The 16517-nt window shown below is 43.5% G+C and overlaps 1 protein-coding gene across 25 annotated transcripts in view; it reads right to left on the bottom strand.

Moving 5' to 3' along the window:
* The window catches only part of ICA1 (islet cell autoantigen 1), a 183406-nt gene that overhangs the window by 9444 nt on the left and 157445 nt on the right, over positions 1–16517 (bottom strand). For all 25 annotated transcript variants that reach the window (XM_071215152.1, XM_071215156.1, XM_071215159.1 and 22 more), the window contains 3 exons: positions 14830–14892; positions 14685–14726; positions 3718–3987 (listed from right to left, as the gene is read on the bottom strand). In XM_071215152.1, the coding sequence (XP_071071253.1) occupies positions 3718–3987; positions 14685–14726; positions 14830–14892 (375 nt within the window). The remainder of the gene's footprint in view (positions 1–3717; positions 3988–14684; positions 14727–14829; positions 14893–16517) is intronic.

Here is a 16517-nt window from a genome sequence, read left to right as displayed (position 1 = left end):
GCGGTGGATGGGGACCATCCCTCATGCCCGCATTCCTCTTCCCTGTGGGGACCAGGATGCCTGGGGCCACGTCAGTCATGGCAAGCCCTGTTCCTCTGGCAGCATCACGGGAGAAGCCAGAAGGGGCCTTTTGGATCACTTTTGCCGTCAGACACATCTCACTGAGAGGCAACAGAGCATAATGGTTAAAGGCATGGATTCCTGACACTGACTGCTCAAGTTCAAAATGCAGCCTGCCCCTCATCCAGGTGTGACTGTGTACAAGGACTCAGCCTCTCTGGACCTACCTCCTGGGCTACAAAGAGGTAATAATAGTACCTGCCTGGCCTGGCTGTGGTGAGCATTAAATAAGTGGACACATGTAAGCAAAACACAGAACAGTGCTTAGCACATGGCAGTGCTATATTGCGTGGCAGCTAGCATTACTTTACAGTCCACAGAATCACACACATTTAGACCTCAGCATCTCTCTAGCCCAGGGATAAAATGCTAGACTTGTGGAAAGGTGGAAGAAACACCTCTGGATGCACTGGCTTTCTCCTGGTGGATTACCTAGAGCGGTTAATGCCTCATTTTACAGCTGAGAAAGTAAAGGCCCAGAAATTTGGGTGTCCTGACTGCCCAAAACAGGGAGAACCAATAGAAGGAGAGTTGTGGGCTCAACCCAGTCTCTGTGCTCCCTGCCACAGAGCCAATTTGCTCATGAACCTTTCGACTCTGTGTTTAATTTGACTGCTTAATTTTTTCAGTGATTTATTTAAGTTTGGCTTCCAAGATGATCTGGACAATCAGGGGAAGCAGTTTCATCACAAGGGATCAAAAGTTTAATGGTTATTCAGCAGCTTTTGAAATTTATGTATATAGATGGATTTTCTAGACCGTGAAAGAAATGTAAAAAAATCAAGGGTTTACATTTAACCTTTCCTCTTTTGGGGGTGGCTGAAGAAAGTGTCCTGAGAATAGTTAGTTCAAGTGCATAGAATATGGTTACAATTGATGGTGTAATCACGTGGAAGCAGGGAGCTCATTCTTGATTTGTACCACATATAGTTTGATGGTTCCCTGAATCAGGGGACAGTCTCAGTGGTGGAATTGTGGCTGCAGCTGCTGGGAACCTGCAGATGTGCTAGAAGCTGACTGGGCTTCCTCTTTCAACTACTTAGGTGCAATTTTCTCTTCTATCATTTTCATTTGCACAGGCATTCCATTTGTATCTGTTTGCATGTAAAGGAAGCAGAATAACTCAGATGGCTACAAAATAACTCTTTTAACATTGATCTTGATGGAATTCTAACAGTGGAAAGGAGACTCTTAGAAGCCACAATGATTCATTTAAATTTAAGTCAGACCATGTCACTCCTCCACCCCAGCTCTGTGATGTTTTCCAGTTTCACTCTGAAAAAAAGGCCCATGTTCTTCCAATGGCTACAAGGCCCCAACAACACGGCCATCTGTATCCCCTGACCACCTCTCCCCCTCGTTCAGTTTGTTCCAACCACAGTTCTTCCTGCAGATCTTCTGCCCTGCTAGGCACATTCTCACCTCAGGACATTTGCACAGGTTGTTTCCTCTACCCAGATATCCACGTGGTTAATTCTTTCACTTCCTGCAAGTCTGTGCTCAGATCTGATCTTCACAATAAGAACCCGGCTAGTTCTGCGGCCTGACCCACCCAGGCTCCCCTCACCCCCACTCCCTATCTCTTGGACCCTACTCTTTCTTTTTTTTCTCTATAATATGGATCACTGTCCAACCTACTATATAATTTATTTATTTTTATTGTTGTTGTTCAATGTCTCATCCCCATCAGAATGTGAATTTCAAGAAGGCAGAGAGCCCTGTCCGTTTTATTTTCTGGCACACAGAAGGACCCGATGAATATTTGTTGAATGAATGTGGGAAAAGTAGGACAGTAACCTAAAGTGAGATTTTGTTTGCTAAGAAGAAACGGCCTTCCACTGTAGTGCCCTCTTTCTCATTCTATAGTATGGGCTTGCGTTTCTCTCCTGTGGTGTGACCACCTCCTTTGATAGACTCGAGGTCCCTCTATGCTTTGCCTTGGACTGAGAAGAAGGCTGTAGAGGCAAAGCCCCAAGGCCACTGCTCTTGTCTATAGCTCTTGGGCATGGTTCTGGGGGCCCCACCGTGGGCCCTGAGCTGAGCTCTTCTCACTTTGCCTGCTCAGGAAGAGGGTGTGGAACTCTGACTTCTGAGCTGTCGGCCCGGGGCGTTCACGGTGACTGCCTCTCAGCCCTCGAGCTCTCTGCTGTTCCCACTGCTCTCTCTGCAGCAGGGTCCCGTGTGTCTCCAAAGCAGGAGGCCCCACAGGGGGTTCAACCTGTAGCACAGCTGAGTGTCTCCTGCAGCCCCGAGATACCAGTGTGGCTCCTGGGCTCCCTGCCCTGCGATGCTCCCACGGCTGGTTAGCAGCTCCACCCCCGGGGTGGGTGCGGGTGAACCTCAAGTCAGTTGGCAGCACTGCTCAGCTACAACTCTGGTGGAAGATATGGTGATACCCAGGGGTGCAGCTTGGGCTAGATTTCACTTATCCCTGTTACCTCTATTTCCATTCCTGCAAATCAGTGAGTTGGTGCAAAATAGGACTCAAAAAGGAAGATAACAGGAATCACTTATTTCACAAATAAGAGGGAGGATGAAAGCCTTCTCTCTTTTTTTAAAAAAATCTTTTGGTCTTGCCCACCAACTCCTTGCTGTGTCCATCATCTCATCTCCAAAGACCTGAGGTTTCAATAGTCCATAATTACTTAATCGTCCCAGCTCTGACAATGGTTCTCAGCTTTATATGCTGGATTAATACTTTGTTTACTAAGGAGTAGGCTAAATTCACAGAAAAAACAAAACAATTTGAGAATTGTGGTGCCCATCTTACAATTAATGTGATGTGAAAGGAGGGAAAAGTGCTGGAAAGAAATACTGGAAAACAGTTTCCTTCTTGAGGTCTGTTTAGAAACTCCAACTTAAAATTTTAGATTGACAGCTGGGCTTTAGTTTTTGCACTTTAAACCAACATGCTCCCCAGGCCAGCAGTTCTCATTCGGCGTGCCAGCCTGCCGGTGAGCCACGGCGTGCTGCGAACCCTGCCCTGCGGTGCTCACCCATTGTAAGCACTGGGGACACTGCTTCTGCTGTGGCTGAAGACATACTCTTTGGGTATCAGGCAGAACAGGGAAAGCAGAGCTGAGAGATTCTTAGGATGGGTAGGGATAGAGAGAAAGCAAGAGAGAAGAGAGGAGAGAAGGTAGTGTAAAAAGAGGAGGCCCAGTGGAATGTCAATCAGCACCCAAAAAAGTGTTTATGGGATCACAGGGAGCTTTGCCTCCTGAAGAGCACCAGGTAGGAATGGCTGAGCAAACAGCGCCCTAGCCACAGAGCTAATTTAATCCTCTCAAATCTAAAATCAAAGTGAAACAATAAGATGAGAACCACTGCTCTAACCTTTTACTAATAGGAACTGCTGATATAGGGAGAAAATTAGAGAATGAATAGATTTTCTACCCTGTAACATATTTTAAATCTGGAATGAGATTCTGAGGCTGCAGCTAAAAAGTTACTGGATGTAGAATAAATTTACAAAAAAAGACACTGGATATAAAAATTAAAGAAAATGCACACACAAGACAAAGAAGGAAGAAATATGGCTTTGGATTAAAAACAACAAACAAAAAAAAACCCCATTTCAATCCCAATAACACATACCTCTTAGTGAGGCCTGCAGGTCTTTCATGTTTTGGTCTAAAAGCTGTGAAGGAAGGAATCCTGAGCCAGTCTGGGGCTTGGGGTCAGGCTCCCCGGGGACCCCTGGGGCAGCTGGCTCCTTCAGCAGGCTGTCTCCAAACACGGCAGCCCACTCCTGGCTGAACTCGCCCTCTTCCAGGGAAGACGCGCTGAAGAGCTCACTCAGCAGCAACAGGTCATCTCTGTCAGCACCTTCAGGGTCCATGGTCCCTGCCGCTGGGCCCAGGCAAGCTGATAAAAGTAACAGCACAAAACACATCAACGCTGCGGGCCCACCATGCCTCCCAGGAACAAATGCCCAGGGAGCTGGGATGGGAATGGAATGAGTGATGGCTAAATCTAAGAAAAAGTTGATCAGAATAGACATCAATCTCCTTTTAGCCCTCTCTCAAGAGATTTCACATTTAAATTTCCACTCCCATCCTCCTTCTGTCCCCCTCCTCAAAGCAAGTCTTGTTTACGACTGTCATTAGAGTTACATTGAAATATTTTCCACAAAACCTCTAGGGTTTTGGTTTCTCTTAATATAAAAGCAAATTTACCAAAAACATTTTTCAACTATGAGATAACGCTAGGACTGAAAGCGTGCTGGAGATCTTAGTTTCTTGTTTGGATAGCTTTTGGAATCTTCCCACGTGACAAGCCCTAAATCCACATTGCCTGGGCTAGAGCAGCCAGCACACCTTGTGGCAGCTTGCCCTGCTGCCTGGGAGGGGATGAGAACACCCACCATGCCCTCACCACCCCAAGAGCGGAAGGGAGAGCACAGGATGCCAGGAAACTGACAATGACTGAGAAAGGCTCACTTGCTCCTTTATCCTCTGCTGAAACACAGCTGCAGGAAACAAGGGAAAGCTGAACCTGGTTTAGGGCAGGCGTAAGTGAGTATTGGGAAACAGGGCAAACCACTGAGGAATGCTCCAGAGGGTAGAAAGACCCAGAAGGATCAGGAAGGGTGGAATGAACACTGGACCTGAGGCAGAGTGCCAGGACAACCACTGCTAGCTGTGTGACTTTGGCAAGACCCCTAACCTCTCTGAACCTTTATTTTTACTCATCTATAAAGTTATAGCACTAATTATGCGCACTTTAGAGTGTTGTCAAGAAGATCCAATGAATTATACTTTAAACCTCATTGCCTGTACACAAGGAAGACTTTAAATACCATCCTTACAATATTCACATTGACAAAATAGTGAATATTGATTACTACTAGAATGGGAACATTAATATCAGAAACCCGATAAGATCTTTCATTGTGTTTTTTTTAAGGCTTATTTATTTTTTATTTATTTCTCTCACCTCCCCCCCCCCCCCCGCCCCCAGTTGTCCACTCTCTGTGTCCATTCACTGTGTGTTCTTCTGTGACCGCTTCCATCCTTATCAGTGGCACCGGGAATCTGTGTTTCTTTTTGTTGCGTCATCTTATTGTGTCAGCTCTCCGTGTGTGTGGAACCATTCCTGGGCAGGCTGCACTTTCTTTCGCGCTGGGCGGCTCTCCTTACGGGGTGCGCTCCTTGCACGTGGGGCTCCCCTACACGGGGGACACCCCTGTGTGGCGCGGCACTCCTTGCGTGCATCAGCACTGCGCATGGGCCAGCTCCACACAGGTCAAGGAGGCCCGGGGTTTGAACCGCGGACCTCCCATGTGGTAGACAGACGCCCTAACCACTGGGCCAGGTCCGCTGCCCTCATTGTGTTTTTAACACATTTTGAGAACCAAGGACAGGTGGCTTTATTAACTAGTTCGTCATGGTATCTAACTGCCACTTGGAAACTGCAAACACTTTGCTGTAAGTGATGAAGAGGAGGAATACCATGACGTACATATTTTTTCCTGAGTTACGTGGCAATTGTGACCCTGTCATGCGAAGTGAAAGTAACAGGTTTTCCTCAAATATAGGAGATAATTAGTAACTGAAGGCCTTTTCTTTCTTTTTAAATAAAGCTTCTCTCTATTGGCTTTTCTGGATCTGTTTTCAACAACCCTTTACATAAAGATCTAAAGATTAAGGTGATTTTTGATATGCTGAGCAGACTGGCCATAAACCAGGGAGAGGAGTCTAGTAACTCTCATCTCACTGGATTTATCATTGTGGCAAAGCATCACTTTAATCAAACAACCATCGAATTTAAGTACTCTCATTATTTTTATCATAGAAATTTTCACCAAGACGTAGCCTGTAGATGAGTAGGGGGAAGAGATGGGGAAAATGGCATTTTAAACAGACTTCTGAGACAGTGCTGTGTTACGAGGGGGCACAGGGATCACCTGCAGCCTGGTGTGGAGAGTAAGCAAGGGCAGGTAAGGTAGGAGCGCCCACCTCTGTGCGGTTAGGAGCTGTTCCAACACACGTGCCAAACATCTCTCAGGATTACCCTTTTTACATATATTAACTTCACAGATCTGTACTTCCTACTTTCAGTTGGGACTTGGACTCCCAGACCCTTTCACATGATTTACTTTCTGGTCTGACTGAAACCAAATAATTACTGAACCAAACCAATTTTTGGAACCAATTCAAATCACGGTGCAGACCCTAGAGGAAAAGATGACCTTAGATGAGCATTGGAAACTGTGTGCATTCCTCCTAAAGTCAGTTTTACAACCCTCTGCTAAGCCAGACCCTGGGGGAAGCGTCCCAGCTGCAATCTAGATGTCAATCCAGGGAAGATAATGACTAACATTAACAACAACAAATAATAAACTTTGAGCCTTCCGAAATAACCAGATTTTGTTTTCACTGCTTAGGTTCTGTGTATATTATCTGTAAGGGACTTCTGCTGTTTTAGCCTCCTTAGCATCCCTTCCCTCGTCTCCAGCTTTTCCTTGGGGAAACACTCCTCCTTGCCATCCTGGTGAGATGCCACTCACGATGCCTCATCATCCCCACCCCAGGGACCCGTGACCTTGGCTGGCCAGAGTCCTCCCTTCCTCAGGCCATGCTGACTGGCTCAGGCGTGGGCAGGCCAAAGCTTCCCTAAAACAGGAATTAAGAGAGTCAGTTTTCTTTGGGATCCCAGAGCTAAAGAGGCAGGTTTGAGGTTGCAGTGACAGGGAAGCAACACAGAAAGGGAAACAGCATGAAGCAATGGGCAGAGTCCCGAGAACACTGACTAAGCCCCGGATGCAGCCCTGCCTGAACCCCATGCACCATTGGGCATCCCCAGTTACATGCGCCAATGCAGTCGTTTTTTGCTTTTTGTTTTTTTTTTTTTCTGTCCTAAACTCTTTAAAGAAGAGTTTTTGACACTGGCAAACTATAAGATTCCTGACTAATACTGTATCCTATCAAACTCTAATTTTGTGACAGAAATGAGTGAAGGAAAACTAATGAAGATAATATAGCTTAGAGCCTGTTCTTAATAGGGGTTTTGCCTATACTAAGGTCTATCATTGAGTTTGGCCTATTATTTAGTGTCCTGGTTATTTAATAATCAATGCATGCTGCACAGAGAACATTTTCACTTTTAAGAGAACTCACTACTTGCTGGAACAACTGCACAAAACAAAGGGAAAGCTGGGCCTGGTTTGCCTGCGGGCAGGCGTAAGAGAGTACTGGGAAATCCTGCAAATTGAGGAATGCCGCAGGGCGTGAGACAGACCCCGAAGGACCCAGGAACAAGGTGAGACAGACCCAAGGACCCAGGAACCATGAACGAGCACCGGACCTGAGGCCGAGTCCCAGGACCACCGCTGCTAGCTGTGTGACTTCTCAGATAGAAAAGCAGTGAAACGGGCTCTGACTTGAACCAGAAAACAGAAACCTCCCAATTACCGCATTGATAATTAACATGCTTGAAACTGCTATACATAACTTGTACGAAACACTTAATTACAAGTAGGAAAGGACAGGTTTAGGTCAGAAACCAGACAAGTTGAGACTTGAGAAATAACACTAGTCAGCTGGCTCTGAAGAATCACGTTATCATTTTCTTTGAAAAGAATTCAACTCAATTGAGAGAAAATGGGGACAGAGATAGAATAAGCTCTTTAAAAGAAGCCTGGTAATTTTTAAATGGATGCGGAAAAGTGATGTCATTTAGTCAACTTGCCATAAAATGATTAACACTAGGAAAAAAAACAAAAAACAGAAGCCTGGTAGGAGCTATGCCACAGGAGCCATAGGTTCTACCCACATGTACGAGTAAATGCTGCCACTGGGATGATGGATAAAGGCTGTGGAGCTTTCAGGTGCCAAACTCGCAGGTGCTACTCCAAGTTTACTTCCACAGCAGACAACCTAACCTTGGATATTGCTCCAAGAATAAAGGCCAACAGAAATGACGTTCTCAAATTCTCACCTCCCTGCCTGCCGAGGACCCTTCAGGCATCATTCTGTCCTTTCCGCAATTAGCCTCCTCTGAGCCCCAGCCTCCACCCCTCCTCCCAGGAGCCTGCTTCTGCCATTATTCAGCTCCAGCACCTTCAGTCTTTCACTCTCCAATGCATCTTCCCCAGCCTCAGAACACATGTGCAAATTCCCCAAATAATGAAACCTTTGTTTGATATGCGGTCCTCTTTCAAGATACTGTTCTGGTTTCTTCTTTCTTCCACAGTCACTCTTCTTTGTTGCCACTTTTTCAGCTGCCTCTAATCAAGTTCCTCCCTCACCCTGTGCTGAAATGGCTCTCTGGGAGGCAGCTGGTGAGGTCCTCTTGGCAATGCTGGCTCTTTTTCATTAGGCCTTGAGGTCTGTAGTGTGTGGTAGCCTTGCTCTGGAAATGCTGCCATCTCCTGGGGGTCCTCATAAGGTGGCTTTCTTGGATGTCCTCCAGTCTCCTGGACAATAACCTCTCTGATGCCTCTTCCTAATCTGGTTGTCCTTAAGGTGTTGTTGTTGTTGTTGTTGTTTGCTTTTTGAGGTACTGGGGGCCCAAGATTGAACCCAGGACCTTGTTTGTGGGAAACTGGCGCTCAACCACTAAGCCACATTGGCTTCCCTGAGTTGGTTTTTTCATTTGTTTTTCTTGTTGTTGTTGGTTTTTCCAGGAGGTATTAGGAACCAGACCTAGGACCTCCCAGGTGGGAGGTGGATGTTTAACTGTCCTTGAACCTCATCCACTCCCTGTCCTTAAGGTTTTATTCCAAGGCCTCACATCTCTGCTCCCTACATTCTCTATGGAAGATTTTATATATTCTTAGGATTCCAGTCTCACCTTGGAAAATTCTCAAATCTCTATCTCAAGTTCCAGGTTCTTTCCTGAACTTTGCAGACAAATTCCTGTCTAAGCCCTTAGGAGTCTGCCCATGGGTGAGGCTGCTGGCACTCCATAAAAGGAATTCTCTCACTGTGTACCTTTGCTTCAGCCTGGCTGCGAGATTACTTCCTTATTCAAAACCTTTCAATGGCTCCCCCTAACTAACATTTCTTAGGGTGGCATTCAGCCCAGCTCTATGCAAGCCTTTCAGCATCCCGTCGTCCCTGCCTGTGGGAAGCCCACAATTCGGCAAAACTCCTCTTCTTCCATTTCTCAAACGTGCTCTCCTGTCCCACTGTCTGGGAACCTGCTGTTTCGTTCTAGTGAGAAGGCTAAAGAGAAGAATCATACTTTTTTTTGCGATTGAAAGGGATTAAAAAAAAAAGTTTATTATGGGTATATATATACAATACAAAATTTCCCATTTTAGCTACTTTCATGTGCACAATTTGGAATATTAAGTACATTCACTATGTTATGCCACCATCACCACCAACCATTATCCAAACTTTTTCATCACACCAAAGAGAAACTCTGTACCCATTACCCTTCCCCCAGCCCTATGGCCCCTGGTCTACTTTCTGTTCTATGAATTTGCTTACTCTAAATATTTAATACAAGTGAAACCATATAATGTTTGTCCTTTTATGGCTGGTTTATTTTACCCAACCTGACATCTACAAGGTTCATCCATGTTGTAGCATATATCACAACTCTATACCTTTTTATGGCTTAACAATACTCATTGTGTATCTATATCCCATTTTGTTTATCTATCTGTTGATGGACACTTGGGTTGCTTCCACCTCTTGACTATTGTTGAAGGGGATCTTAGGGATCATGTTCTCTAACGCATTTAACAGATGAGGAAAAAAGACACCCAAATTAGATGACCTGCCCAAGGTCATATAACTTATTGGTTAAAGAAAATCTGCTGGGACCCTGGGCTCACAGGTCAAGGTGGTTTCTCACGACAGCACACTGCTTTCATTTCAGAACCTACCAAGGATCTCACAAAAAGCTTAAACTAACATTGACGCTTTTATAAAGTTTCAAGGGTTTCTAAGGTCAAATGGCCCCCACCAGCAGCCAGGCAAATCTTGCAGCTGCAGGCAGCAAGGTGGAGTGGCTGAGAAAGTAGGTCCACTCAGTACATTTGTCCCACACTGTTCAAGCATTAGAAAATAAAACCCCCACACCCCTGGGAAAATGTTTCCTAGGGGAATTGATCCCACACCAATGAACTCTATCTGTATTAATGCTGACATCCAGAGGAATCTCTTAAATCTAAGTAGAGTTTGAGTAACAAAGAGCTAATGTGTGCCAACTGATGCCAGCGTGCTGAGGTGATATTTTTCAAATCATACTGAGTTTCATGACCTCAGCATAAATTAGGAACACAGAAGATGGAAACATAACTTCATAGACCGAAAATGAGACACAGGAAAACAAACAGATAAATGTCACTTAATTTACCTTCATCTCTGTGAAACAGGAAGACTCTGTTTCTCTGGGTTTCTCCCTGGTCCCACTCTTGACAATATGACTAATCGTCAAGGCTGCACACTTGCAATGCAGATGTAAAACCCCAAACACCAACACTATCCTCAATCACCCAAAAGAGAGTATGGGGAAAAGAAGGGAAGGAGGGTAAGAAACCACCTTACAAAAATGTCTAACCCTAAAATATATTTCAAATTATAAAAGGCTCTGGCAACAAACTGTACTTGTTTGGAATTCAAGAATACTGCTTCTAAAAACTCCCCTCTGGTGAAAGAAGGACGTAGGTTATAAGAACGGTTGGACGGAAAAAACCCTACCCACCCTCTGAAAGAAAAAACAAAACAAACCAGAAAACCAGACTACCAGTGCTAGACCCACAGTAGGCAGTAGCACTGTTGATGATTCCTAAGCCTTCTCTTCTATTTTAGTATTAGAGCTTAACAACCAAGCAATCTTACAGAAAAAGGTGAAACTGTGGCCAGGGATAAACCCTTCTCTGGAACAGCAGTGCTTGATTTTACAGGTGTAGCATTGTTTTAGGAAAGGATCAAAGCAGGACACCAAGGAGGACAGAAAGGAGGGAAAGTTTAGGAGAACAGATAAGGAGCTTCACATTTGCCATACTGCCTGTGCAGGAGCTCATAAGATCCTTAGTCAGTAATAAACGGATGACTGCAGGAGACCGTCCTGAGCAAGCCAGGGGAAAGCCAGTGCACTGAGACAAACATGCATCATCACTGTGGCTGGAGGTTCTCACTCAGACCTCCAGCAGCTACCGAACAAGCTCCTCAGTGGTTCTGAGGTGAAGCTACAATTTAGAGCCACGCATCTAGAATTCTGCAGTAATGAAGGAAGTAGCAAAAGACAAAATGGCCCAGAGAATTAGATAATTATGGGGGCATACTGGACAATTAAAGGATCTTAAAAGTTGGTTCAATTAATCTTGTACTGGAGAGGGGGCTTTGTGGGTGATCCCAAGTAACGAGAAATTCTTCTCTCTTCTGCTTTATCGTACCACTTAAAAAAAAAATTTTTTTTACTGAGGTGAAATCTGCATAATGCAAAATTAACTATTTAAAACTGTACAGTTCAGTGGCATTTAGTACATTCACAATGTTAGGCACCCATCACCTCCATCTAGTTCCAAAACATTTTAATATCCTAAAATAAACTTCATACCCATTTAGCAGCTGCCCCCTAGTCCTTCCTCTCCCCATTTCCTACCAACCCCCATCTGATTTCTGTCTCTACAAATGTACCTATTCTGGATATTTCATATCAATGGAATACACCATCAGTTTTTGTTCAGTTATCTGCTAGTTATTTTCCTAGCAAAACTTTGAGGAATACAAAGAATTCTACTAGTTATAACTCAAAAATTGAGGTCAGGATGGCCCCATGTGGTCACAAGATGATTTCGGAGCCATTTTCAAGTACCTCAAAATATCATGCTAAGCTGCTTTTTCACTTAAAACATTTTATAAACTGCAGCCCATATAGGTTTTCTATTACGTTATCTATTTAGTAGGAGAAAACAAATTTCATCATGACACTGAAGCAGCATGATTTTCCCAGAGAACTGTGGCTTTTGTCACAAGTGGTCTGCTTTTTGATAACATTATACCATGGCTTGGCCATTACTTGACTAACAGAATTACCACTGGGAGTGAAGCAGCCCCCAAAGTAGCAGGGCACCAGAGCTGACAGCCCCCACATCCTATAAAGTCAGCCATCCCTGGATTAAGTGCTTTTTATTTCTTGACTGTTTAATGTCTTGCATATTATAAGCAACAATTTTAAATTCAGGGTTTGGGCCTTCCGGCAGTTTTCCAGAGGGCAAACATTTAGAAGTCAACAAATTAATGAGTGTTCTTGTCTTCAGTCACCTCAAATTCTCTGTCCACTGAGAGAATATCTGTTTTATCTGTGGCCACGTTGACGTAAGCTGATATTGCCCTATAGGGTGACAACAAAGAAGAGGCAGCTGACAGCTCCTTCATAAAGAAAGGCTTTGTGGCTTAGAAGTGATAAAGGGAAAGGAGAAATTAAAAGGAGAAATTATTGTATTTAACTGAGAAAATTTGTAAATCAATTTTTCTGCCTGAGAACAAGTACACATTTTAGGGGAGAACACATTCCTATCTCTAGCTTTAGAATTGCATTGACTGCTCAGAAAAAGGATATGAGCTGCTGTTGTATGAAACTAACACAGAATACAACTATAAACCAGTGAGGTATAAAAGTTGCTTTAAATAAATAGAAACATATCTATCGTGTTCCAAAGTATCTTGGCACATACTATCGAGGAAGCTCATGAAAGTGAGCATATGGCTCAAGAGGCAGCTTGCCTGATGTAATTCTGTGAAGAAATGCCTGGCTAAAGGTTAATATTGTACCATTACTAACAACTTAAAAGAATCAAATTCCAAAACCAAGGACGTATTTTGTAACAGAGGACACATGAGACTATAGATTCATATTAGCTTGTTATCTGTATAAAGATACACTGGGGGATGGGAGTTCTGGAATATGGAAGAAGTTGGGAACAGGGATTGGAATCAGGGTTTTTTTTTTTTAAATGTATACTTTTTTATTATTATTGTATTTTTTGTACCAATGTGTTTATTTAAAAATTAAGTTAATGAAATATTGAAAAAATACAATAGAGTAGAAATGAAAGCACAGAGCTAATTACATAAGATGTTGGAAATACTAGGAATAACCATTTTTTTTTATCAAAATAAGTTTAAGCATGGATATGAATATAAATATATTTATTAAATGTTAACATTTGGTAAAATGGGGTGGTGCTTGCCTAGTGCTTGTTATATAATTGTCTTTTTCTCACTTTTGTAAGTTTGAAATATTTCCCCTTCCAAAAAATAATTTATAGATAATGCAGTTATGCCAACAAATTATTCTATTCTTAAGCCATTGGGGGCGGGGGGGATTTTTGTGCAAATGGAATCCATGTATGGCAATCTTCATTAATTGCTTACCCATTACTCTCAGAATACAAATGACTATTCATTCTGATAAAATTGGCACAGATATTCAGGCACAATTGCAGAGTCTGTTGCCTAGAGTTACAAAATTAATAAGGAAAGCCGGTTTCTGTCCTGAAGTCTATATTCCTAAGCCCTACAAACTTAATGCCTTAGTTGTGGTGCCTTTCCATCTTTGAAAAAAGCTTCAACCTGTACCCTCAGCTTTCCAGAGACTTCCTTACTCTCATACTGTGGAAATGAAATTCAAATCAAGCTCAGAGTCATGAGTCCTCAGCCCTGATTACCTGGGCCCATGGGCTAACCCTGGCTGACTTCTAGTCCTGTAAGAAATCTGGACGACCAGTACTGACTGTGCCAGCCACCAGGGCGAGGAACGCTCTAGAGTTTGATTTGGAATCTCAGGGTATATATCTGGATTCACGGTAAATCTTTAGAAGGAAACCCTTTGTAGGAGGGAGGGCACAGTCTACAATAGAGCTGAACAGATTCAATTTCTTGGGGTCACTTAGGACTATACATGTCTCATCCAAATCCATGGTTTGGATTCTCTTTTGAGGGGTCATTTAGAAAGTAATTTTAGGTTCAGTGAACTTAGGTGTGAGACTTGGTCAGGCAAACTTGCCCTGTGCTTAGGGTTTGATGGGTACCCAATACATGCCCCACTGGACAACATTCTCCGTCCTGCTAGCTCAATTGGTTACAATTTGAAGAGTGTTCTTGTGTCAGGGATGTTGAAAGACCCTTTACATACTTGATCTCCAATCCTGACAATCCACAGGACTGTTGCTAATGATTCCATTTTACAAATAAAAGAAACAGAGGCCTAGAGAGTTTACGTATGAAGCAAAGTACTCAGGACCATTCAGGTCGTTTATGGTAGAACCAGGGTTCAAAGCCAGGTCTGTCTGATTCTGAAGGCCATGTTTTTTCTACTATAGCATGCAACCTTTGACATAATGACTATTAGCTTTAGTTTGAACTTTATCTTTAGTAGTTTGAACATTATGAAATTAATTATACTAAAGATGATGGAACACATTTACTAATTTGTGTTTGGGCATATTTTAGGTCATTTATAAAGACATATGGCAGTCACCTAAAAACAATTTGCTTGAGAATGCAAAACTGTTTAAAAAGATAAATATTACACTTTTCTGCTTGTAAAAAATGAATTAAAAATTAAACTATAAACTCAAAGAAATGCTTAAATCTTACCCCCTTCTTCAGGTTTCACATCTATTAGTTCATCTATTGAACCTTTAGAGAGGGTAAAAGAAAACAAAATTACGAGTCAGTTTTACTTTGCAAGGAGTTTGAGTCAAAATATTAAAATTGAGTAGTTTTCCTTAATCTAGATTACCTGGGCATGCATTATGTGTAGAGCTTTTGTCTAAGGCAGATAAAACACCTTTTCCATCTTCAGCTGTAAATATAACATGCAAGTGGTTATCACCAATTTGGAAGGGTGTGCAGGCTTATGTACTATCAGAGTGTAAGGCAGATGCACTGCTTCTGGAGGAAATGGCATCTACAGACTCATTCATACAGAAGCAGGGGTCTCCAGATTATGTTTTCCACCCCTAACAATTGTCCTTCCATGGCCCAATGTAGGAGTTAGGTAAATTATCATTTGGTGGTGCTAAGAACTTTAGCTATATGTGCCTGGTTAAAATACGATGGCAGTAGAACAGTCTAAATCTTGGTTCACTCATATGTACATTAATCTTTCTGCGGGTCACAGAATAAAAGTGAGATGATACTTTGTGACAATGAATGCCATTTTGCACATATATAAAACAGGATGGTTGACATTTGTAATCAAAATATTATGCAAAGACCACAAGTAAATGATGATATTATGCAAGAAAAGAGAACATTAGATCCCCCTGCTTTTTGACACATTATATAAATACATAATTTCTATAAAAATTTAACTTAAATACAAATATAATTAAAGTGGAGTTTACATTTTCCCACAGCACTAAAATGTTTCAACTTGACTGCCTCAATTCCTATCACATCAGTGATACAAGCTGCAGGCATTACAGCTGTAGCAGGCACAGGGAGTTTAGAGGAGCTCTTGTGTGGTGAACAAGGGCAGGCGCTGCCAGCCCCTCTACCTTCTCCTTCCCTCACACTCCAGGACACTGTTCCCCGACCTTCTCCACCTTCTCGACCTTCTCGTGGTGGTCTAGGCTCAGACCCTTTGTCCTGGCTTTTACTTTGCTTTGACTGGTCCCCCCAGTCCACAGCCTTGCACTATTTCTCATAGCTCTCTCCAGAGTTGGAGTCACCTGATTACTTGAGTAATTATTGAATTAGCCTCTGTGTCCCTTTACACTGTAAGCCCCATCATGGAAGGGTCTGAATATGTCTGGGGTACCGCTATGTGCCCTGAGATGCCTGGCACAGAGGCGGCTCCCAGTCCACATCAGCCGAACAAATGAACAAATACATGAGTGAGTGAGCGTGTACATGCACGAACGGTAACGTGAACCAAGGCGCAGAGGCAAAGCAAGCATTTCCTCCTGTTGAACGGCAGATGAAAAAAAAACAAATGAAGGCGTGAAGTGGGGGAAGAAAAGCGTAGGTGAAGTAAGTGGCTGGAAAGGTGGGATGGAAGATAGAGGGTGAGGAGGTGGGAGGGAGCCCTAGAGGGGGCCTTCCAGATCTGCTTTGGCCCCTCCTCCTGCCCAGAGGATGCCACAGCAAAGGGTGAAGCAAGGCAGAGGTGGATGTGGCCCTGGGAGGGCCAGGCTGAGCAGAGGGGGCTGAGGTACTTCAGTTCTGTTCGTAACACCTGCGTCTCTGAGGTGGAGAGTCCCAATGAGAGGCTTGGCATTACACTGCATTTGCCCTACCACCATTTCCCATACTCTTCAAAAAAAATAACTAATGAAAAAACTGGTAATGATGGAAGCAGACAGAAAAAGCTAATCTACATCATCTACCAACACTCTATTCCCTTTGCCTAATGCATCGGGCTCAATTGGCTGGAGGAATCTGGTACCGCCCATTACAGGCTGCAGGCTGGGAAAGCGCCAGGCA

Source organism: Dasypus novemcinctus, chromosome 5, assembly GCF_030445035.2.
Source record: "Dasypus novemcinctus isolate mDasNov1 chromosome 5, mDasNov1.1.hap2, whole genome shotgun sequence".
Taxonomy (NCBI): Eukaryota; Metazoa; Chordata; class Mammalia; order Cingulata; family Dasypodidae; genus Dasypus; species Dasypus novemcinctus.
Note: the sequence above shows the minus strand (reverse complement) of the source record. Positions and strands in the feature narration are given on the sequence as shown.